Source organism: Berghia stephanieae, chromosome 5 (assembly GCF_034508935.2).
Source record: "Berghia stephanieae isolate SIO BIC M18660-M18661 chromosome 5, UCSD_Bste_1.3, whole genome shotgun sequence".
NCBI classification, from domain to species: domain Eukaryota; kingdom Metazoa; phylum Mollusca; class Gastropoda; order Nudibranchia; family Aeolidiidae; genus Berghia; species Berghia stephanieae.
In genome coordinates, this window is record NC_088364.1 from 16,351,498 (window position 1) to 16,378,832 (window position 27,335).

General features: G+C 36.7%; 1 protein-coding gene across 1 annotated transcript; it reads right to left on the reverse strand.

The window, feature by feature from the left end:
• Positions 1-9,469: 9,469 nt before the first annotated feature.
• LOC144974082 (organic anion transporter 3-like) lies at positions 9,470-26,817 on the reverse strand. Its single transcript, XM_078916973.1, has 3 exons — positions 26,393-26,817; positions 21,088-21,309; positions 9,470-11,022 (listed from the first exon to the last, which is right to left on the reverse strand). Exons 1-3 carry the CDS (start codon positions 26,403-26,405, stop codon positions 9,572-9,574), a joined length of 1,686 nt encoding a protein of 561 aa, XP_078773099.1. The 5' UTR covers positions 26,406-26,817; the 3' UTR covers positions 9,470-9,571.
• Positions 26,818-27,335: the final 518 nt, after the last annotated feature.

Genomic DNA, 27,335 nt, shown 5'->3' on the forward strand with positions numbered 1-27,335 from the left:
CCTTTCTATAAAAACAAAGACAACACGTCACCTTACTTCATTTTTGCCACACGGTGTTCGAATTTTTAACGCGCGACTGTGATTTAAATTAAATACTATTTTTTAAAATATACACACACATGTTCGGACTAAGGGCCAGAGGTATGGCCTATCTCAATTTATCAAATTAATATATAAAGTGTTGCTATTGGTTCTTGGTTGTAAATTTTTACATTTTTGTGCATTTACATATATATATATATATATATATATATATATATATATATATATATATATATATATATATATATATATATATTATATATATATATATATATATATATATATATATATATACATTGTCGTCATAGATTCTCAAGTTTGTGTTTATACATTTTCATGCATGCCACGTCTGTAAACGAATTTCCATTTTTTTTTTTATGAATAAAGTATATATTATCTTATCTTATAGTATAGCCAGCATAGGTCTGGGATGCAGGGTCAAACACAACTGGCTTCCGAATGGACATCGAATCAAACATAAGGCAAACATCCTTCATTAAATCATCCTTTTGAAGTTGAGCTTGCAAGGTATTAAAAACATCTGTAATAAAGCCTGGGGAGACATTATGAGATGCAGACCACCTACGAATGGTATCCGCATGGGGCAAATGCAAATACTTTCTCACATAATTATAAGCCTGAGCACTATAGAAGTGCAAGGAAACAGCATATCATTTTTGGACATATGGGCAGCTTTTAATTCATTCTCAATTCCGCAGCAAAATTTTCTTTTAGGATGTCAACATTTTCTTCTTTACTTTCAACAACTTTTTATTCTTCAAATTTTCCAAAAGGAAGAAATTTTTACACCTCGACGGGCCAACTTCTTCCTCATGCTACTGAGTTGTTGTTTTTGATGAAGCATCTTTTCTTGGATACAAGCAGCTTATTTTTGGTCTCTTCTAAGTGGCTTTCAACTGAAGAATAGGCATAATTAATTATGTTCATCAATTTTAGGGTGTAGCATCTTCAAATGGAGAATCTGGAGCAGCTCGTTTTCGAGGGGATGATCTTGTCTTTTTAATGGCAGGAGACTCTTTACGCCATTTTATCTTGGGCTGGGAATGTAAAACATTACCAATCATTCGGTCTCTTTGTCAACATAACAACACAACAAAAACAACAATAATATCAAAATCCACAATAAAATGGTTCAGAACTGGTGCGTATATTTATGCCACAATAAAGCTGTCAAAAATGAAGTAAGAGAATGTGTGTAATCATGTATTATAATGTGTTTTCCAACCACCACATCATCACTGTCACTACTACTACAACCACCATCACCACTTCATCACTACCACAACTACTACAACCACCACCACTACATCATTATCACGTCCACTACACCACCACAACATCATCATCACTACTACAACCACCACCACTCCATCATAATCACTACCACTACTACTACTACAACCATCACTACCACCACTATTACAACCACCACTGCCACCACATCATCATCACGACCACTACAACTGCAACAACCACCACCACATCATCATCACTATCATTACTATTACAACCATCTCCACAATATCATCACTACCACTACTACTACAACCACCAGCACCAGATCATCATCACTACCACTACTACTACAACTACTACAACCACCACAACCACATCATCATCATCACTACCACTACTACTGCAACCACCACCACCATATCATCATCATTACCTCTACTACTACAACCACGACCACCACATCATCATCACGACGACAACTACTACAATCACCACCACCACATCAACATCACAACCACTACTACTATAACCACCACCACCACCATATCATAATCATTATCACTACTACTACAACCACCACAAACACATCGTCATCACTATCACTACTACTGCAACCACCACACCACATCATCATTACTACCACTACTACTACAACCAACACCACATCATCATCACTATCACTACAACTATAACCACCACCACATCATCATCACTACTTCTACTACTACAACCACCACCACAATATCATCACTACCACTACTACTCCAATCACCAGCACCACATCATTATCACTACCACTACTACTACACCACCACAACCACATCACCATCACTACCACTACTACTACAACCACTCAACCACATTGTCATCACTACCATTGCAACCACCACCACCATATCATCATCATTTCCACTACTACTACAACCACCACATCATCATCACGACCATTACTACTACTACAATCACCACCACCACATCATCATCACAACCACTACTACTACTACCACCACCACCACCATATCATTATCATTACCACTACTACTACAACCACCACAACCACATCATCATCACTACCACTACTACTGCAACCACCACCATCACCATATCATCATCATCGTCACTACTATTACATCCACCACCACCACATCATCATCACTACCACTACAACTACCACCACATCATCATCACTACTACTACAACTACAATCATCACCACCACCACCACCACCACATCATCACTATCACTACTACTACTACAACTACAACCACCACCACATCATCATCACTACCTCTACTACTGCAACCACCACCACAATATCATCACTACCACTACTCTACAACCACCAGCACCACATAATTATCACAACCACTACTACTACACCACCACAACCATATCATCATCACTACCACTACTACTACAACCACATCGTCATCACTACCACTACTACTGCAAACAGTATCATCTTATGCTTTAAAAAAAAAATTATTAACTTTTAAAAATTGTGCTGTTTTTATTTTATAACGGTTCATGACACCAAACCAACCAATTGAGCCCCGCGACTGAAATTAACAATAACATGTAGGGAGATCATTATTTAAAAAAAAAACAACAACAAAAAAACAATATAGTGTGTGAGTATATTCAGACATACAGACTAATTATTCATTGTGTCACAGCTGGAATATTCATGTTTAACATTAGAATGAAAATAATATTTCAGTAGCATGCCTTCGCTCCTGACCCACATCAACCCTGACTCCTCTTCCCTACCCATTTACATCTGGCTCAATAAGTTGTCAGGCGTATCAAGTGTGTGTGCGTGTTATGTCTCTAATGAATTCAACGCATGCCACGAAATAACTATAATATGAATATAGTCGCTCCAACTCGCTGATGTATTTAATGATGTTATCGTTTCATAGCCCCCTACCCCCTCCTGATAAGTTGAAATGATGCCTACTTCACGCTTCAGATAAACGATATAATTGTTGTAATGTAATTACAGCAGATAGCATTAAATCGAATTAACGTAACTTCACAGAATCATTTATGTAATTTATGATGCGAGTTGGTAATATGTAATAATCATCATTTGGCTGAGTAAGTCAGTTTAATACACTCGAACACGGCGAACCACACCCAGTACGTTACAATGGGAATACATTTCTCTGCAACAGTCCATTTCATTCAACAGTCTGCCCACAAGGATGTGTTAGCTCCCCAATTTTGTAAATTTTGTGCAAAAATGATTGTATTGATGATGAATGTCTTATTGTTAAATACGCAGACGATACAGCCATGTTTAGGTCTTTTGAATAGCCAAGAATCAGAAAATCATTATTCTAGACATCAAATTGAAATTGAACATTTTGTGTATTGGTCTCAGATAAACTGCTTTGAACTTAATGTATCAAAAACAAAAGAAACCAATTTTGATTTCAGAAAAAAGTTAGATTCCTCCAAATGCCATTCAAATGAATAATCAAAAAGTTGAACTAGTCAAACAACTTAAATATTTAGGAATGATCATTGACAAATCACTTAATTTCAAAATCATGTAGATGGCATCTCTAGAAAACTTTGTCAAAGAATGTATATTCTTCGAAAATGTAGAAATTCCCTTCTACTTAGAATATTAACTTTCAATTTAACAATCTGGTAGGGAGGGTGTGGAGTGGAAGAGAAATCAAAATTAAATAGAATAATTAAAGAATCGAGTAAAATAATGAGTTGCAATCTGAAAAGCATTGAACAACACTACATAAGAGCTGTTGAGTGGAAAGTATTTCAAATTCTCAATGACAATACACATCCTTTCAAATATTAATTTACTCTCCTACCATCTGGTAGACGATATTAAGAGACAAAATGTAGAATAAATTGATATACATTTACTTCATACCCCCTGCGATTAAATCAATAAATAACGAAATGTAAGTATATAATTTTTATCCTTATAAATAGAAGATCATTACTGTCATTGTTATACCTCTACATCTTTCCACACTTTTATTTTTTTATGCTCCTTCCTCTGTATGTGTGTGTGTGTGTGTGTGTGTGTGTGTGTGTGTTTAGGAGTGAGTGGAGGTGTGCTCGTGAGTAAGAGAGAGTATGTATGTTATGAATCGTCATCTTCATTTTGGCGTTTATATCATTTATCATTTTCATGTTTATATATTATTTTATATATGTGTTTTTGTCTTGATGTTGATGGAGATAACTTTATACATAACGTTTTACAGGGGGGGTTTTTTTGGGGGAGGGGGGGGGGGGGGGAGGAGGAGGAGGATACTGTGTTGTTGTTTTCATTGTTGTTAGGGGGTTTGCGAAATTTGCAACCCTTCTAGGTCGTTACAGCGCCAGTTACAATGTGAAAGTTGTGGATCTGAAGTTGAAAGTACCAAAGAAAAAGTAAGACAAAGGGTACTGGTTCGAAAAGGAAATAGAAGATTGTGCCCATTTTGACATTACCTAAAAATCCCATCCAGGCACAAGTAAACGATCCCAGGAGGGACCCACTCAAATGTTTACTAATTACAATTTGAAACTAAAAGCAATACAGTGGAACTTCAGTTTAACAGTAATGGTGGGATCAGCCTAAAATCCCTTTTATAACCGATTCCTGTCATAGCCGAATTTTATATGCATGTGTGCCTTTCAAATGAATGAATTACACACATTCCAGCAAGTTTTCTTCGAACACGCGGTTACTTCGAACTCATTCGAATGTCCCGAATTTTTTCCTTATTATTCTTTGTTGTCATTCCATTCCTTCCTAGAACTAATTTTTACCTCGAGCACGGTTTCCTCGAACCAATTTCACTCAACCAATGTTAAAGAAAAAAAAGGGAAAAAATTAATGAAAGGTTTTTTTTTTTTAATGCGCCCGATGATTTCGACAACTGATGATTTTCTGTGACATGAACAGTGACGTATGTGTTTATCATGTGTATCTATCTACACTGCAGGTGTCTAATAACATTCAGACACACACACACTACCACTCACACAGACTATCGCCGTTTCGCATAACCGACACCTCTTTTCTTATGCTTATCACTTCGCCATTTGTTCTAATTTCAATGTCACACGCCATAATTTGCTAATGGTTGACTAAGATGGTAAATGAATGTTGCGATATAGCAATACCCCTCCCTTTACACACACACACACACACACACACACATACACACACACACACATCGGTGTGTCATGTATAAAATACAGCCTCAAAAGGAAATTGTGTCTTCGGGTCTGTTCCGAGTTTCATCCGTGGCACAGCGCCGCAAATCGAGATAGCGAGAGATTATTTTTTATTTCTGAATGAAGGCTACATAACGCGATAGATATTTGAACTAGGTATCTTTCGGATACTTGGCAGCAGATTCTAATGGTGCTCACACTACTATGTTATGACGATCGACCCAATCAGCAAATTCCGTATCGCACTCGTGCACCGTCGCAAACCCACCCGGAAACTTCATCACAACACACCGTTCAACTAGATGCTCTGCGGTTTCGGGCTCGTTACCACAACGGGTACATGTTGGACAGGTAGAAAGTCCCCACTGATGAAGCGGTTTTGTCGTCAGGCAGGTTCTCGACCGAAGCCGATTCGCTACCAGCAGTGTCTCCTCTTGCTGGTGGAAAAGCCTGGCAACTTCCCCAGTTTCGAGGAGCTGATGTCTCCCTTGAGGGATTGAATTCATCCAAACCGACTTCCATCTCGTATATATATGCATCTCTGTCCGAAGTCAGGGAAGCTACGTACAAGGGTTGTCGGGACTTATTTTAGCTCGAAACGGGGGTACCGTCCATTATTAATATATGCTTGAGAAGGGAATCCCCATTCTTCTCTCTTGATCTTATTAAGCCAGCTCTTTGTAATCGTCTCCCGCCGTTCATCGTGGGGAGGGGGTGGTTTGCTGCCGTCATCGGGCCCCATTCTCTAAGCGTTGTTGCCAGCGTTCCTGACACTATGTGCATCGACGTGCGAAGTTTAACATCTATCTTCTTAACGTTCCTGCTTCTACCCCACACTTGAGTGCAATACTCCGCGGCAGAATAACATAGTGCTAGTGCCAAGCCAGACTTTCTCATGGGCGCTTGATTAGCACCCCAAGATGATCCCGCCAGCTTCCTCAGAAGACTGTTGTATTTCTCTATCTACCGGGCAACTACTTCGAGATGCACCCGATAGGTAAGGCTGCGGTCCAGCGCCATCCCCGGGAATTTTGGATGCGGCAGATATGGGAGAACTTGTGATGTCCTCGCTGAGCACGCTCTCGAGACGGGTCAACACTTTACTTTGAGTAACGAGTGCCCAGTCTTCCGCGTATCCAAGCTCCAGGGAAAAAGTGTTCGGCATGTCGCTAATGTAGACATTAAACAACAGTGGCGCCAGAACAGATCCCTGATGGACCCCATTCTTCAATTTCCTAACTTTAATCGTAGCGTCTCCCAGCGCGACGTGGGATTGTCTTTCCCTTATGATTGAAGAGAACAACTTCAAGGTCATTTTTGCACCTTATGATCTATGCAAGTTTGGGCATTAAATCTTTCGCACCCGACCATATCGTACGCCGCCGATAGGTTTATAAATACAGCACCAGTTTGCTGTTTCACCACGGACCCTGCCTCAATATGCTCTGTAAGGGCAATGATCTGTTCCGTGAAGCACCTCCCTTCCCTGAGGCCCGCCTGCTCGGGTGGCAGGGTAGCGTCTTGGACCGGCCCCCATCGGTTTAATAGAATTTGCTCCAAGAGTTTGTACAAGCAGCTCAGAAGTGATATGGGTCTGTAGCTGTTATTCGCCGGTTTCCTTGGCTTCAGGATGGTAACTATCTTGGCGTGCTTCCACATCTGTGAGAGCTTTCCTTTTGCAAGGAAGTCAGACAATGCCTCTGCCAGCAAGACCCGTGCCCTTATATGGCAAAGTCCATACCGCTAAGCCTCAATGCCTCCCCCCCCCCCCCCCAACCCTTCCCATAAAGTTGCTATGACATGGTATGGTTTCCTCGAACGTTTTCGCATGTCTCAAGGGATTCGAGGAACCGTGCTGGAGTGTATTGCAAATATACTATCGCCCCTTGCGCAATAGTAATATTATGCATTTATAATATGTACTATTTTCTTATGCTCTTTATATTTGCCTACTTATTTATCCCATCCTACTAATATAATTGTAACCCATCTCTATTATTTTAATTAGTATGAGATAAGTGGTGTTGTCAAGGGTTTGTTAATTGAAATCCATTCAATATCACTGCTCATAAAGGGAAGCCAGAACTTTGCAACCAAGTCAACACTTTGTTCCTCTGCATTCGCAGGTCTGTCTACCCGCCATACTTTTACCTACCCATCTGTATGTCGGGTATATAATCCAGGCCACAAGAAATTACCCGGTGAATTGGTCAAGTATGTGACGTATACACAAGCGTATGCCAGACCACTCACTGCCTGCGGCTACCAACGCATTTGAGTGACGTCCGACCTCTACGAATCAAATTATAAGGAACAAATAGCCCTAAATTGAGTAATAAGAAAAAGAGAGGATAAAAATTGGCTTAATCATAGTAAAACTTAATTAAGTAAAATTATTATTATGCGTTTGTTTAATTATGTGTTTACGTGTTATTGTGAGAGGCTACTCTAATTGATTTATTTTAAAGTACTCCTACTTTCCCTATCTAACGTGCCATTTCTACCACTACTCATCTTCATTTAATTAAAACTTTATTGTTATCTGTCGGGTCGCCAGGATCTTAACCTATGTTTATAATAGTAATAGGGTGTAAGAGGCACCAGGTGACTTTTATATCTATGGGAAATTAACTTTACTTCTATCATTTACTTGCCACTTGCGAGACTGTTCACAGTAGGTGCAATTTTCAAACAAATCAGTCATATAACATGCAAATTCCATGGGGTCCATTTGAACCCAAGAAAGTGTAATAGAAAAATTGACCTCTATCAGTCAGGAGTTCCAAACGGACCCAAGTGGATCGAAATTTGAAAATCCAGGATTATCTATTGGTGCGGTCAAAGTTTAAAATTGAGATTTTTTTTTAAAGACAAAAGGTAATAGAAAAAAAAAACACAAATAGAAAAGCCACAAAATTTCGGACACCTGGGTCAAATATTGACCGTTTTAGAGAAAAAAATAGTGATAGGAGCCAATTGGAACCCAATGTGTGACATAGGGTTTAGGAATGTGATACCTCAGCTATGATGCAATTCATATCAAATCAAACTGGTACAGATTTCAAACAAATAGTCCTTCAGAGCCATTAGACCCATGGATCCGGAGCTTATTCTGGTATCTATAGCGTGAAATTAACAATGATAATTGCTTACTACCATTTGGATAAGATGCTAGTCTATTGTAAAGTAATTTCCAAAAGATCTAACAGACCCAGCTACTCAATCACTGCTGGGTGATCGGGGGAGGGCGATATCAGCCAAACCCGGTTTAAAATTTATACTTATTAACATTATGGATGTTTTGCTGATGAAAAATTTTCATATAGCTTTTTGCCACCATTGAAGAGGGTTTTAAAACATAATAATAATAATAATAATAATAATAATAATAATAATAATAATAATAATAATAATAATAATAATAATAGTAGTAATAATATAGATAGTAATTATATATATATAATAATAGTAGTATAGTAATATAGTAGAAGAAGAAGAAGAAGATATTTGAAATAAAAAGAGTAGAGATAGTAACTATATATGGAGTAGGTAGTAAACACCCTGTAGTAGTAGTAGTAGTAGTACTAGTAGTAGTAGTAGTAGTAGTAGTAGTAGTAGTAGTAGTAGTAGTAGTAGTAGTAGTAGTAGAAGAAGTTCTTAGTGTGAAATCCCAATAAGAGATAGGAATAGGGTAACTCTCATTTTTTCTTATCATGGAGTAGGGGTGTAAAACCACCCCATGGGATATGAATAGGAATGTGAAAATTGGTTTGGAATAGGATTAACAATTAATTTTAAGTGATTTGGTGAGTTTTGTGAACACTTAAAATACCCTAGCCAATTTAAACGTTATGAAAATTTTATTCTAAGCTGGTAATTTTTATATAGGTGTATAAAATCGTTCCAATTCACGCCGTTGATTTGAAAATGATTATGATGGTGAGTCATTCAATATTATCTCCATTCTCTTCAAGCAGCATTTCTCTTATAGTTAGGAGCGGAGTTCTCCCTCATTAGGTTGTAATAATGTAATTGTAGAATGTTGCATATTACACTGTATATGAATACATTATGAGATGATTATTTCTATAGTAGATGACAACTGTCTCCCTTTGGTTTCTGGCAGTTTTAACAATAGGAGAGTGGAAGCCGTCAAGATAGCAATGAGGCACGTCCCAGGTGCCCAAGGTATCAAGGTATGTAGTGGCAACATATATGGGGCAATCATTCTTCCAAGGCACGCTCCGGTAAAACTGATCCCTGTGCCGGCCGAGCGAAGAGTAGTCGGGAAAAGTTCTGGGATGTACAAAAAAATTGTATTGTAACAGTTGCCGATTGCAAATCTGCCTAGTAAGAAAAAGGCTGTAGATGTATAGGCAATGTGCTGTGTGTGCGTAGTAGCAGCAGCTCCAAGAACAGTGGATGCAACGAAACAAACTACTGCCATGGCCATGAAGAACATCATGACAAAACGTCTTCCTTTATACTTGAGCATAATAAAGGTCGTGAGAGTGCCTGGAAACTCCAAAATAGCCATGAGAGCAATGTTAAGATACATATTTCCAGAGAGAGTTGATGCGCTTAAATATATTCCGAAATAAGAAAGATCAATGCATAATGCAGTAAACCATGAAATGAAAATGTATTCACGAAGTTTGGTGTTTCGGAATATGTCTATAGCATTGTAGTCTTTTGCCGCCTTTTGGTCGATTAGTTTTTTTATTTCTTGAGTGTAGAGTCTACCCCAAACCTTTTTAATGCGATCAAAATTCACACCATTGAATCTACAAACTCTTTTTATAATCTTTGTGGCCCGCTCATATTTTCCATGACTATACAACCAAGATGCCGATTCGTCCACAAAATAAATAAGTAGCAAAGGAGACATACAACACAGTGCAAGGAAGACCTGTAAATGCCTCCAGCTTTCGCCAATGAACAGATATCCGATGCCACACAGTATCAGCGAAAAGAAGGACCGTATAAAACCAAAATAGAGGGTAAACAATTCTCGATGTTTAGATACCAACATCTCAGCACCTAAAACAAATGTTATTGAACAAATCCCAGATGCAAACAGACCAGAAAAAAAGCGTAGCCCAATCATCACATAAATGTTTGGAGCAAACGCAGAACCAAGTTCTGTGATAGAGCTTAGAGCAACAGCAAAAATCAAAGTTCTCTTCCTACCATGTTTGTCTGAAAAGATGGAGGAAATCGTTATCCCGATAAACCACCCTAGAGCAATAGACGACTGCACCATCTGACCTATACCCCTGGATTCGCAGACTAAATCCCATTCTGTGATAATAGATACGTCTTTACCACCATTGTAACTGTATCCTTTTTCACAAACAATGGGCTTTAAGCGTTTGAAGCTTCCTGACTTGTTGGATGTGATTTGGATTTGGCAATCTTCGAAAGAAACTTGGTACAACGTTGATTCCTTACTAATGTTATTGAATCCTTGAAGCAATGTTGTTTTGTTCACCTCAGTACAGGAAAACGATGGCTCAAGTCCTATAGAAAAAAAATATAATTCAGGATCTAAAATTTTCATGAACAAATGAATGAACTAATCCATTTCAAAGACTAAAACGAAGTATCAAACATATAAAGTATAAAATAAGTATAATAAGTGTTAATATTTTTGTCGTAAATGATAAGAAAGAAATACAACTTAACACCCAACCTAAAAACAGCTGAAAAATTAAAGGTCGGAATGATTAGATTAAAGAGAGAAAGTAGATATATTTTCTCTGATAAAAAGGAATAGATATTTTGCGTTTTGTACGAAAATATAAATAGGCTTTAAAAAATATGAGCATTTTATTAGGTACCACAAATAGTAGGGGGAATTAGGCTAAAAACGTGCAAATTCGGATTGAAATTTGAAATTTGCATACAGGTTGCCAAGACCCATAGAAAAAACATCTGATATAGAACCACTCTGACAATCAATCATAACGTATCGGTTTAAGGCCTTAGATTTTACCTATTCCAGTTAAATTAAACAAGGGAAATAACTGCGTAAAAATATTTTTTTTCTTCATATTCATTGTAATAGAGAAAATTAGGCTAAAACCGTGCACATAGGGGTTGAAATCCTGATAATTGGCATATAGGTAGCTAAGACCCGTATAAATAACACCTGATATAGAACCACTCTGGCAATTTATCATAACAGTGCGTTTTTAGCACTTTTATTTTTTACTATATAGCATTACTTATCCGAGGAAATAACCACGATAATACAATGTGCGTTCTAAAACTTTAAATAAACTGGTAACCATTTACGGTAGTTTACTGATGGCTATTTCGTGTTGTAACTAGTAGATTAAATGAGGGAGAGGGGGAGAGGGAGTGAGTGGGAGAGGGGAGAGACGGAGAGAGAGAGAGAGAGAGAGAGAGAGAGAGAGAGAGAGAGAGAGAGAGAGAGAGAGAGTTTTACTCATTACTGTACTGATTTAACACTCCCCCCCCCCTCCCGCATCTACATAAGTCCATGCAAGGCAAACCGGACCTTAAACACTTACATCGGGTGCCGATACATTCTCTCTTACAAGAACACTTGATGAGTTTTTGGGACAATTTGACGATTCTGAAAATAAGCTCCACAGTGGTTCATGTCGATCGTCACATTTGTTGCAGGATTCTCTTCTATAAAAAATATAATGTTAGCAAAAGCTCGACTTCTCTCAAGAACTGTGACATCATCATTATCATCAGCAGTGACATCTTTTAAAGCTTGTTTTTTAAAGTATCGTGCATGACAAATTTTATGGTAGTGTGCCTCCTGGGTGACTAAAACTCCTCCGCAATAAATGACAACATATCAGAATCTTTGATGGATAACGCTATTTCACGAATATTTTCTTCCATGTCTGTTGTCATTACAGAATGAAGTACTCCCGATTCCATGTTTTTACAACAACAAAAAGCACGTTTGTTTATTACAACCAATCTCTAATTTTGAACGTTGTCTCATTATTCTCGTGGGTGACGAAATAAATTTTCGGTGACTCCTCCAAATCAAATGACGAAGTATGGATTTCTTGTAGGGCATTTCGTTTAGATTTCTAATCGCCTAATTTTGTTGGCATTTAATTTTAGACGACAATACTTATGCCACTTAGCATAATTTTGTTTTAAGCTTTCAATAATCTCATTTCTTTCTGATGAATTTGAAAAAATAAATGCATCCAACTTGTTTCATCACAAATTGAATTGTGTTAAATTTTCAAAACGGGTTTCATAGCCTTGCCCTTTGTCTTACCTCCTCGACTTAGAGGGACATTCTAAACGGTATGTGTTATCTTGTTGGCATATCAAACACTTGTCTCTGGGACCAGTTCTTTTTGCCATTGTATGTGTATCTGAAATCATGCAAACGCATTCCTTTATTAGGCATATGTAATATTCTTTCATATAATATATTATATATATATTATATATAATATATATATATATATATATATATATATATTATATATATATATATATATCTTTTTTTTTTTTTTCTCTCTTTCTTTCGTTCTTTCTGTTAAAATCCATCATCAGAAGGCAAAATGTGTGCAGTGCCTTACATAAGGACACAACAGTACAAATAGAACATTCTCCCATTGTCCCCATGCGGTAAATAACGTAAAGTAAATAACAATTCAGCATCGTAGTGGTTGATAATGATGATGATAATGATGATGAGGATGATGATGATGATGATGATGATGATGATGATGATGATGATGATGATGATGATGATGATGATGATAATTATAGCGTTCTTATATAATTTAAGTGGTATGCCGACTCTTTACTGTCATCAAGTTTGACCGAAATAGGTTTTAACTCACGTAAAATGATTATAGCAGTATTTTTGAAAAGAAAACAGGAGGGGGGAGAAGGAGCACTGTCTTTAGTCAACACCGGTTATCGACATTTATTGAGCTACTTAGCTGGGGGAATTAGGGACACAAAACCCCCGAATTGTGCAAATTAGTGATGAAAGCATGATTTTTAATGAATAAAAAGTTCGTGCTCAAAGGTTTAAATTGTTAAAGGTGCGCGAATACCACTTTTTAGGAATCGAGTCCAGAATCGATTCTGAGATGCAGAATCGAGTTCCGAATCGAGTCTCACAGCTTTGAACTCGATTCTGGAATCGGAAGTTGGAATCGATTCCGGAATCGAGTCCAAGCCCGATTCCAAGGCTGCTAAATATAGAAAAAAAAAAATGAAAATTTAGCAAATTAAACAAAAAAAGAGCCCAATATTTCTGACATGATAAAGGCAGTTATTTCGTAAAGCGGACTGCAGTGTAATATTCTCTGCAAAATATTTATCTATTTCCCAGAACAGCTGAATGTAAAAAAAAAATTAATTATTAACAAAGACCTCAGAATCATGCAATTCGCATTAGACAATAAATCAATACAGTTTGCGTCGTCATCATCATCGGTCTTTTAAAAAGACAACAAAATAGACCACAACATTTCATGGAAAATTTTATCTAAAGTAACAGGATACACACCAACATCAAAACAATGTAGCTTATGCCTGGAAGAAAAATATACTATAATCAAACAACCTCATGAAGCCACACTCAACATGAAAAGTGAGATCTACGGAAAGTGTCCCCATCGGCGCAAATTCCTCTTAATTAACTTCAAACCGGAACCACTTCAAGAAACAACAGTCAACAAAACAACTCAGATGGCAAATTAAGCCTGAAACATTGATGTAGACTGCCCCAAACATTGTGGTAAATATTTTAAATAATAATTCGCTCCATTACTACATGTCGAGCACTTTTCGTACCATATTTGTATCAAACACGATTCAATATATATATATATATATATATATATATATATATATATATATATATATATATATATATATATATATATATATATATATATATATTGGTTTTTTTGTTTGTTTTTTTTTTGGTTTTTTTTTTTGTGGTTCACATATTGCTATTCAAGAACAACATCATGTTGATGTTTTGAGGAGTCAGTCTAGCTCTCTTTGCAGAAACGAGCTCACCATCAGCTGAAAACAGTCTTTCGGACGGGACGGATGATGCTGGTATACACAAGTACTTTTGTGCTAGTGAAGCCAGTCTGGGGAAAAGGGTACCCTTTTCTTTCCAATACATGAGGGGATCCTGGCTCCTTGCAATGTTCTGGTCCTCAAAGTACCGCCTCTTCTCCACTTCTGTCGTGACTGTGGCCGTACGCCTTGAGGTGCTGTCAACCAGAGTGTCAAACTATGACCAGAGGTCACTTGTGCTTTCTTTGGCCTCTGTTGTAGAGGGTGTTGGCTCCTCCCCCTCCGACCTGATGGCCGCCATCTCAGTGGTGAGTCTGGTGATGACTGGGGTAAGAGCATTCTCAGACGAGAATGCCAGTTTCTTGAACTGTGGGTCAAGAATTGTTGATGCACCCAGGGGAAAATGCTTCTCCACGTCTGGGAAGTGTCAGTCGTATCATAAAAAATGTGGAGAATGATGAATTATGTAATTTTTCTCCATTTATATAGGAAATTGGTACCATGCTTATGTCCAAATTTGGTAATGATTAGGCCTAAATTAATAGCCTATCATCATTTCTCGGAAACGGAGCGGAACCATACCAAATATGGCAAAGGAAAATTAATTTTCTCAGTTTTCTTCGAAATTTAGAAAGAAATATAATGTCCAAATATGGTAGCAGAATCGAGTCCGGAGTGAGGAATTGTGGAATCGAGGGGAATTTTTGAGTCGCGTCTTGCATAAGGACTCGATTCTGGAATCGGAGCTCTTGGAATCGATAGGACTCGATTCCGGAATCGAGAATCGCACATCTCTATAAATTGTGATATAGAACCACTTTCTCATTACTCCAAGAGCTGAGATATTAGCAATTTAAATCGTGTAAAAATCAACGGTGATGATGAAACTTGCCGCCTTCACAACGACATTTTGCTATGGTGTCAAAAGGTCACAGGCTACGTCATCGGTACCGAGTACACATGTACACTGTTGCTTAAATCGAAATCGGAAATATAACTTATCATTTATTCATAACATACAACTTATCAAATTGATTCTTTACGAAGAGAGTAACATAATTTTCAAAAGTATTTTTTAAAATCCAAAAGTATACCAATTTGGTTATTTCAAATTTTACCGGCATTGAAACGCGGAACACGAGATTGTGAAATCGAAGAAATCAAAGTTGTGGTGGTCGAATACGAATACGAAAAAAAAAAAGAAAAGAAGATTTTTTCCCCCCTCTCATATCTTTTGTATATTCCGATAGCTTTCAAAGAGTATAATTTGTATTTTCTTAATGTCTTTTTAAATTAAAATGATTTGAATATAATAGACTTCCGCTCATGTGAAGATATCTATAAACAATGCTCAATGCATCGCATTCTGCGGTTGCTAGTTGCGTCGTCTGCTTTCGGGTCGGCGAGGTCACGAAACGGTGTCTACTTGAATTCTGTCGCCTTTTACCCACCTCATAATAATAATAATAATAATAATAATAATAATAATAATAATAATAATAATAATAATAATAATAATAATAATAATAATAATAATAATAATAATAATAATAATAATAATAATCATTATCATCATCATCATCATCATCATCAAGATCATCATTAGCAGCATACCGAGCACCTAGATATCGTTTAAGCATCAATGTTTATGTGTCACACTAATTCAACATAGTTATGTTATTATTGTGGTTTGCGTAATAGTATGGTTCCAATCAAATTTCAGGTTGAAAATGTCCGTATCATCATCTTTGACATCACCGTCATGAACATCGCCTCATCCCCATCACCAACAATCCCGTGATCAAGTCACTTAACCCATTAAATCATGGCATTGCCAATGTACTAAATCTTGTATTAACTACTAACAATTATATAATGGCAAAATGCAGTATTGAGATGGATTGGTCAAAATAATTCATTTGTCGAGATAAAAAAAAAATAAAAATTAGAATGCCCAGCTCTGTCAAAGCGGACATATTGTGGTCAATGGTACGTGACTTTTGTAGCGTAGCGTTCTACCAGCTATGGTGTTAAGACTTTTAACGGATTAGAAAATGATAGTGACAAGCTAGATTTGTCTGTTGAAGACCGCTCTGAGGATACACTGGAGGTCCTGAAGCAAAATTATACCAACTGGCACAAATTATGTCGCTTTGATATACGGCCACAAAAAATCAGAAGGCTCGATGTGAAAAATGAGAAATCACAAGAAAACGTCAAATTATCCCGATCTAGACATTCTCTCATCATCCCACTGTCCAAGGAGACAGAATATGCGTTTTCCCTCAGATGACATCATCACAAGAAATAAAACACATTGTATGCTTTGCAACAATAAGATGAAGCTTCCCTCCATTCAATAATGAGAAAAGACATGAACGAAAATATCCGCGTGGCTGCAGAAATTATAAACGATGTCCAGATTCTCTCCATGTTCTCAAATGGTGATTTGATTGCGCAGGAAGTTCATTATCAGAAGAAGATTTGTCATGTCCGTTTTATGAACATTAAAAATGCTGAATATTACCAAAACAAACAAAGTTCTAGTCTTGCTGTTGCTGAAATTGTTTTTTCTTCTTCTCCTTCCTTTCCTCTTCAAGCTGAAACTTCCTCGTGGAAGGCTCAGCAGCAGCATTCCCAATTGTTTTTCTGGGAGTTATCCAAATTGTTCCTAGGTCTTATAGTTGAGGGCAGAAACGAGTGAAGATGGTAGTCCACTCTAGATTGTGGCAACATAGATTTGCCAGGTTTCCTCTTGTTCTGTTGGAGGCCGTGTAATGACACCTGACCTGGTTTTTAGGACCTTTGTAAAATACATTTAGTTTATTCTTCTCTCACCTTTCCTTCAATGGTTCCAAATGCGATGTCAGTGTCATATATGGCTTTGATTTGTTTGAGGATTTTGTTGAACGAATTTTATAGGGTTTTTTGGATTGATTCTATTTACCTAATTTCGGAGGTGTGATCGGGATCCCATACCTTACCGCTTTACTCGAGTGTTGGTCTAACATAAACTTTATAGCATTTCTCTTTTATGGTTACTTTGTAGCCGAAGAGGTTTCTTCTCAAGCATCCCAGGGTGGATTTTGCCTTCCTGCATATGTTTGCAATGTGGTCTTTCCAGGTCAGGCGATTGTTTATTGTTACTCCGAGATATTTTGCTTTGGCGATTTCTTATAGTGAGTTGTGGTGTATTGTGTATTATCTTCCTTTTGTGAGTAATTTTCTGGAATCAAAGTCCCGATGAAGAATTTCTGAATCTTTCTTATGCTTTATTGCTCTGTACAAAAAGGCTGTCATCCGCAAATAGTCTCAGTTGAGTTCCGAGCGACAATCTTTCAGGCAAATCATTGATGCAGATAACGAACAAGAGGGGACCCAGTACGGTACATAGGGGCACACCTGTAGTACTGGAGCTGACTCTGACATTGCTCTTTCAGTTGTTTGAGATTAGTGAGAAAATCCATTACCCAGTCGTGTGTGTTACTCATGATTCCATATCTCCGCCGTTTAATAGCCAGAGTATGGTTATTGACTTTGTCAAATGATTTATTGAAGTCTAATAATATAACATCTGTTTGGAGTTGTTTATTCATATTTTCTGTTAAGTTGTTGCAAGTTGTTATTCGTTGTGTTTCACAAAAGCTCTCCTTTCTGGAGCCATGCTATATATAAAATATCCAAGTATAGAACAGATCAAAGAGAGAGAGAGAGAGAGAGAGAGAGAGAGAGAGAGAGAGAGAGAGAGAGAGAGAGAGAGAGAGAGAGAGAGTCCATAAATTGTCAGAATTAATCAAGATGTATAGCAAAGAATGCTGAGAAAGAGTTTGCACCCAGTCGTATGTTCACCCAATGAGGTTCAGAGACAGACTACAGGCCTCGACAGCTAACCCCAGGAAAGGAAACATTTTAGCCTTCAATAAGACAACATATTGTTTTCTTGAACACACTCACATGGAAAAAGCTGACAACGAGATATTGGCTTTATCTTGCCCCGTTAAAATATTCAAAGAGGTCAGGATAAACTAGAAAAGGCTGCTGTTGAATTCTCTCAAGTCTTCCAAGAAAAATGTGTTCCACAGTCATTTGTCTAATAAATATGATTTTTGTTGGATCCTAATCATATAAAAATGTTAATATACGTCACCAAGAAAGTTTTTCATTTTCGAAACTAAGAGTTACCAACATCACCATAATCACTACCACTATCACCACCACCACCTCATCATTACCATATTCATCATCATCATCATCATCATCTTCATCATCATCGTTACCACGATCACCACCACCTCATCATCATCCCCATCACCATTATCAATACTACTATCTCCATAATCACTTCATCGTCATCATCATCATTATCATCATCATCATCATCATCATCATCATCACTACCATTAGCACCACCACCATCATCACAATACCATAAACACCATCCTGATCATCATCTTCATCGTCATCATCATCATCATCATCATCATCATCAACATCATCATCATCACTACCAAGATCAGCACCACCACCACCTCATCAACATCATCATCATCATCATCATTATCACCAACATCACTTCCACCATCATCTTCACCACGATGACGACCAACACAAGTAAAACTGACACCAGCACCATCTCATCCTCTCCCACCCCCCCCCCCCCCCCCTTTCCAGTCCTCATAATAAAGCTATACTACCGGCCCATACGGCTCCTATATCACATAAAGTCACATTTTTAACAACTATAATTATTTAAACCAAAATAATCAACCGCTTACACGGGCTAAAAATAATATATTTTTAACGCGCCGAATTGTCAACAAATATTTCATGGGTTACGCCCCTTTGTTTTAATATAGCTCATATAGGCGGATTTTCATCTCCCTATTTTACACTGTTAGAGGAATTTCTCAATGTGGTTCTATATCAACATCGATTAATAGTGGTCTCAAGTTACTTTGTACCAAATTTGGTGCTTTCATCACTAATTTGCACAAGTTTACCCTAATTCCCCTAGCTAACTAGTCTGTTTTGTCTACCCCTATGCTCGTCTGCCCGTCTGCCCGTCCGTTTTAGAGCATTTGATTATACTTATTAAATCAGATGCAGACAAATCTCATATTATAGATTATTGCTCGATAGACGTCATTTAAACGAAGTAAAATTGAATAATTTTTACGATTAAATAATTTGTATGGTTCGGGAATCGAAAGTAAAGGGAAAGGAAAACATCCGCTTCGACGCTAATAATAGTCACAAATGGGAATCTAAAGGATGACGTAAAACAACATTGAGTAGGCTTGCCTCGAATGTTTACACAAAAAAATGAATGAAATTTTTGTCGTCCATTTCAAAATTTTCTAATCTTAAAAACGTTGTATCTCAATTAATACTGATCTCTCATAGTGGTTCTATATCATAAATTATAGGATTTTTCATATTCTACAACATATGTAATTTTCATGCTTACAATCCTGTTTGCACAATTCAATGGTTTTGTGGACCTAATTCCCCCTACTAAAAAGACATTTTCGTGGCAAAAAAAGTTTTAAACAATGTATTATTTAGAACCGGGCCATTCAATCATTAATACTTGGACCATCAAAATCCGTACGGAGCTAAATTTGGTATCATTGAAAATGGGAAGGTTTCAGATTTATTTCTATACCACCCCAACCAACAAATGGTATTAAAGGTAGCAAAAGGCTATTATAAAACTGTACAGGAGCGACCCCCCCCCCCCTCGACATTTTATTAATATAAAATTTAAACCGAGTCTGTCTAAAGGACAAACAGCTTATCTCTTTGTGTACCAAGTTGTTTTAATGTTGGTTGTTTGATGGCCGATGTATCGCATTTTTAACAAGCTCACCAAATTCTTGTTTGCAGCATTGCTAGAAATCGAAATTTTGATACTTGGCTGGGGCATGTAACAGCCCAATGGCAAACTAGAAATTATGAACAGCACCACTTGTTGCGATGAGTATGGGATCTCAAATAATTTTATAAAACAGAATAAAGTTCACGAAATCCACATGAACATTTTATCAAAGTACTATCACTATCATATTTTATGTTTCAGATAGTTTAGAACAAGAATAAACACGAAAATTATTGTTATTATAATTCATTATATAAACATTTCAAGTATAATTATTATTGTTTAACTTCTACAGTACTGTTTCATGTCACTACGACAATCTACGGGAAGTGTGTGTAATCGTTGTTGTTGTTTATAACTGTGTGTTGTTTCATACTTCCTGTAATGTTTTCTTGTCGAGACTATTACTATTTTGGTGGTTTGAAGTTGCATGCAATGTGGAAGTGGAAGTGAAAGTAGATTGTTGTGTTTTTCGTATTTTTCTAGATACGAAAAACACAACAATCTACTTTTACTTCCATTTTCCAATTATTTATGTATGGATTTTTTAAATTTCAAAAGTGTTTTCCATGACTATCAGAATACTTTATGAATAATGTGAGAAAATTCCATTTTAAAGTTATAACTTGTCTCTTAGTTTTATGATGACTTACCTATGAAGACAAAGCTCAAGTTTATGAAGACGCACGGTATATAGATAACACTCATCATGACGTATTGTAAAATCTGATATCGGCCAGGTGGACCCATGGCGTTGATGACCTCCTCAAAATTGTAAGGTCGTCCACCATAGACATCTTCGCCATTAGTCTTGATGTCAGCTCCGCCAGTCTCCAGAACTTGAATGCACAATTCATTATCGTTACTGGCTAGATCTAAATGTATAGAAAAACGTAGCGTGATTGTCAAGAAACGATGGATGTTTGTATGCCATCCGTGTAGCAGCAGTATTAGTAGAAGTAGTAAAAGTACTAGTTGTCGTATTGGTAGTAGTAGTAGTAGTAGTAGTAGTAGTAGTAGTAGTAGTAGTAGTAGTAGTAGTAGCAGTAGTAGTAGTAGTAGTAGCAGTAGTAGTAGATAGTAGTAGTAGTAGTAGTAGTAGTAGTAGTAGTAGTAGTAGTAGTAGTAGGTAGCAATAGTAGTAGTGATAGTAGTAGTAATAGATAGTATGTGGTAGTAGAAGTGGTAGTAGTAGTAGTAGTAGTAGTAGTAGTAGTAGTAGTAGTAGTAGTAGTAGTAGTAGTAGTAGTAGTAGTAGTAGTAGTAGTAGTTTAGTAGTCATAGTAGTAGTAGTTGTTGTTGTTGTATCAGTGGGTTCAATGTGCACAAGTACTAAAACTGAAGAAAAAGCCATCCTCAATGCAACAAAAGAACTATCCAGAGATCACAGAATATACGGGAAAAATGTGGTTTACTTGACAGACTCTGATGATGCTCTCCGGTCTATTGAAAATTACCAGGACTCTGAAGCCGCACACACTGTGGAGGCCCTTGAGGGCTTATCTGATAAAACAGGAAAAATTGTGCTGCAGTGGATTCCAAGTCATGTAGGTATATATGGCAATGAAATTGCCGATCAACTGGCCAAAGAAGGAGCCCAAAAGGAACAACCGAAGTCGTCAATCACTTACCATCAGCAAAAGAAAATAATAAAGCTAAAAATAGACAAAGAAAAGAATGACACACACCTGGAACACAACAAGCAGGATCCAATCCATGCCAGTCAGCGAAGTAGCCAAGTCACTCTATTCCGCCTCCGAACAGGACACAATAGACTAAGAGGACATATGTTTACAAAGCTAGGTATTGGAACAACCCCTTATTGCCCATGTGGAACCGACCATGAAACCACTTTACATGTGCTTATGGATTGCCCATTATACAACGTGCAACGTTCGAACCACTGGGTCACCCCTACAACACTCAACACAAAGCTCTATGGTGAGGCTGAGGACCTAAAGCGGACCACAGACTTCATAGCAGATATCGGACTGCAGCCATAAATGTCCATCAGAGGAACGAAGAAGAAGAAGAAGAAGTTGTTGTTGTAGCAATAGTATTATTATTATTATTATTATTATTATTATTATTATTATTAGTAGTAGTAGTAGTAGTAGTAGTAGTAGTAGTAGTAGTAGTAGTAGTAGTAGTAATAGTAGTAGTAGTAATAGTAGTAGTAGTAGTAGAAGCAGCCGCAGTATAGTAGCAGCAACAGTAGTGTTTATGGTGGTACAAATAGTAGTTATAACAATATTAATATAATAATAATAATAATAATAATAGTATTAGTAGTTGTGTGGTTGTTGTTGTTGCTGTTGTAGTGGTAGTTGTAGTAGAAGAAGTCACATGTACAGAATTTTAATTTTATTTACTCTTACTTAAAATGTTGTTTTTTTCCTTTCCTTTATCATATCATATCATATCATAGATAAGGGTTGAGTAGGTCTATTGACCTTTGAATACACTGTAACAACATTGCTATTCACTGTGAGAATGAATTGTATTTTGACCAATGTAAAACGTGTACATGTACATGTCGGGAATGCTTAGAGAATGGGGCCCCCATAATGGCACAAATACAGTCCCCCAATGTCCGGCGGGAGACTACTACAAACAACTGGCTTAATAAGATTAAAGAGAGAGGGAATGGGGATATCCCTCTCAAGTGCATAATGGACGGTGCCCCTGTTTCGATCCGAAATAGGTCCCGGCAACCCTTGTGCGTAGCTTCCCTGAGTTCGAACAGAGTTGCATATATGAGATGGAAGTCGGTTTTGGACGAATTTAATCTCTTGAGGGGGCGGGACATCGACTCCGCGATACTGGGGGAGAAGTTGCCAAGCATTTCCACCAGCAAGAGGAGATATTGGGTGCAGCCAATCTGCTTCGGTCGAGAACCTCATTTAATCAAACCTTGAACGTAGATTCCCTGACTTCGGACAGCGATGCATATACGAGATGGAAGTAGGCTTGGATGAATTCAATCCCTCGAGCGGGACATCGGCTCCTCGAAACTGGGGAAGTTGCCAGGCTTTTGCACCAGCAAGAGGAGACAGTGGGTGGTAACGAATCGGCTTCGGTTGAGAACCTGCCTAACGGCAAAATCGCTTCATCTGTGGGGACTTTCCACCTGTCCAACAAGTACCGGTTGTAGTCAAGAGCCCGAAACCGCAGAGCATCTGGTTGAATGATGCATTGTGACGAAGCTTTGCTTTCGGGCAAGTTTGCGACGACAAAATAAAGGGTGCGCTAATGAGTTTGCGTCTTGGATACATTGTCATAACATAGTAGTGTGAGAACCATTAGAAGCTGATACTAACAGAAATACAACTGCAATTACCGTCACAATCGACGCTGGTATTAACGGGGAGCCTAGTTTACGTGTTAGTGAAATGCTACCTGATATCTCAGAATTTATTGAATACATTGCCCACTTCTGTATGCTCTATAATAATAATAATAATAATAATGATAATAATAATAATAATAATAATAATAATAATAATAATAATAATAATAATAATAATAATAATATAATAATAATAATAATAATAATAATAATAATAATAATAATTTCTTTTAAAAACATAGCCTTATGGAGAACATTTTGCCATTTGAGTCAATAAAAAAAATTATACGGCGCACAACTCTACTGAAATATTTGAAAATTAGAAATGTATTTTTTACAGATAAATAAACAGATAACTTAATTTCCTTTTATAATTTAAAAGTCAGTTTGAAAGTTCGTTGAGTCAATAAAAAACAACGAATCTGGAAACTGTAAAAAGTTGTCAGTTTGGCGTTTTTACACAAATCGTTGTATTCAAAATAATGTATTCACTTAATTACTTTAAGGATTTCAGATCTACACTAAGTTTTCAACAGTGTTCATCATCGATTTATGACATCAAGTATTATTATTGCCCCTTTGATGATTTCAATGAGATGGTTTCGGGTGGATAATACCCAGGTTTAACTTATGGCCACACCCTCAACTCTATCTGTCCAGTATAAACATCAAGCACAGGAATTCCTGAGTGAGAGGGTTTTTTTTTTTTTGTTGTTGTTTCTTTTTTGCTAGGAACGGTCCGATTGGCTTTTTTCAGCAAATCGTGGCATTCATAGTGATATTATTCACTTGGTCACATTAAGTTATTCGGATTTACAGACATTTTAAACAAGTTTCACCGATTAATAACATCAACTAATATTACTTCTGATATCACTGTCGTTTTTATGCCATCGATGTGATAATTATTGCCCTGGGAAATATTTAGTTAAACGTTATCGGCAAACTGCCAATTGTATCTGTCTAGCTTCTAGCCCGAACAAACCAAAAGTAGACAGATTGGGGGACTTGATATTTTTCGCGTCTGCTTCAGTTCAGTTTTCATTTGACCTCACATAAGTATAGTAAAGGGGAGACATTCCGAAAGCTCCTACATCCCCAGTATTCTTTTCAATTTGTATTTTCACCGTTGATCTTTTGTCAGGCGTTTATTTATTCAATTTGTCATCATACAGGAGAATTTAAAAAACTCTAGAACAAACCTTGATAGATGTGTGAGGATTTTTTTTCTATTACTATTAGGGTTAGTCATAAGTCTTAGTAAAGGTGCTGGGGTGTTTGTTTTTCCATAAGTTAAGTAAAGGGGAGACAATCCAAAAGCTCCTACATCCCCAGTATTCTTTCAATTTGTATTTTCACCGTTGATCTTTTGTCAGGCATTTATTTATTCAATTTGTCATTATATAGAAGCATTTTAAAAAGTCTAGAACAAACCTTGATAGATTTGTGAAAGTTTAAAATTTCCTAATTTGACCATTGTTTTGATTCTCGGCCCCCATTTTAATTTGTGAAGTATTGAAGTATTGCAAAGCAGTCCGAGGGTTTTTTTTTCTATTAGGGTTAGCTCGAGATCGGAGGATTTTTTTTCTATTAGGGTTAGTCATAAGTCTTAGTAAAGGTGCTAGGGTGTTTATTTTCCTATTAGGGTTAGTTAAAGGTCCTAGGTGTCACTTTTTCTCGGGGTTAGTTAAGGGAATATTATTTAAGCTGTTTCCCTTTGTAGGAGCTTTCGGAAGGCCTCCCGAGCGTGGTAAAGACTTGGGACTTATTGATATTGATATCTACTGACTGATAAACTAAAATCATGCCGAATAAAGCATGGCAGCGACGACAAGCTTATCGATTAAAATATATGCATCTAATCGTAATCAAGAAAATGATTAACGCAATATCGAATGAAAATAGTTCTTTCCCCGCAAAATTGTGGGCTTTTTACTAGTAATAATAATAATGATATAATAATAATAATAATAATAATAATAATAATAATAATAATAATAATAATAATAATAATTATATATTATTATTATTATTATTATTATTATTATTATTATTATTATTATTGTTATTATTATTATAATTATTATTATTATTATTATTATTATTATTATTATTATTATTATTATTATTATTATTATTATTATTATTATTATGTCTCGTTCTACTTGTAATGTGTTGCTGTTGGTCAAGGACATTTTGTAAAGCACTTTGATCACGTTTAGTGAATAATGCGCTATATAAAAGCTCAAGTTTTAAAAATAATAATGATGATGATAATTATAATAATAATAATAATAATAATAATAATAATAATAATAATAATAATAATAATAATAATAATAATAGAAGAAGAAAAAAGAAGAAAAAAAGAAGAAGAAGAAGAAGAAGAAGAAAGAAAACAACAACAACAACAACAACAAGAACAACAACAACAATAATAATAATAATAATAATAATAATAATAATAATAATAATAATAATAATAACAATAATAATAATAATAATCATCATCATCATCACCGTCATCATAATCATCATCATCATAACATATACCTCCAAAATATAACTCTATCACTTTTATAATCACTGGTAAAAGAAAGACAACTTACAGTCTTCCTCCATGATATTCAAGTCTGTGTTGATCCACTTTAACTGAACTAACAAAAGAACCGTGCTGCTATTGAAAGAATATGTGTTATCGTAAGTATTATCGATATTCCTGAAACCACTACATGAATCACAACACCAATCTCAACACAACAAAACTTCTCATGCTTGACAGTTTAACCAACAAAATATTATCTGACTGAGAAAAATCGACACATTTAGTTATTTTCATTCATAACTATTTAATTCTATTAAATAATGGAGTCGTCTGACATTAAACAATAGCTAATGATAGATTGCTTTTTTCTGTTTGTCGGCGATCTCTTGACGTAATATTTTGCGTAATATTTTGAGATAATGTTTTTCCTTTGTAGCCATGCAAATAACCAAAAGACAGTTTCCTATTCACATACTGTTCGCCGCCAATGGTTAATCGCAAGGGTTTGCGACGGTGCACAATTGCGGTAAAGAATCTGCTGCTTGGGTAGATCGTCATGACATAGTAGTGTGAACACAATTAGAAGCTGCTGCAATGCAAATGCCTCGTCCGTTTTCACAAAAGCGCAGCATCTGTTCACGTCGCCTCACACACTGTACGTTTGTGGTAAACTGCGATGAAATGACTGGACAACTAACTTTGCGGAGGTTGTGTGTGTTGGACCCGCGATCTCCAGTAGTCGGTGAGAGAGAGAGCTCTAGTAATAAATGACCTAAGTAAGATACGATTTTTTAATGGGATCGTGGATAGCTCATACGGTAGTCACGCTCTCATCGGCCAGGCGGAGTTGTCGTATCAATAAGGTCGCGGGTTCAAACCCCCATCACCGTCGCGAAATTTTTTAAATTCTCTATTGTCTTCTGGCACTTTTCTACTCACTTCATCTCTTGTTACCAACATAAGTGCCTGCTCCACTCACTTTTCTATCTTTTACGGTACAACTTAGA

What these genes read in the sequence shown, in the direction of transcription:
- LOC144974082 (XM_078916973.1), bottom strand. An exon ending in CTTGAGCTTTGTCTTCATAG is followed by an intron (nt 11,023 to 21,087) that starts GTAAGTCATCAT and finishes TTTTTTCTATAG; the next exon opens with GACTTGAGCCATCGTTTTCC.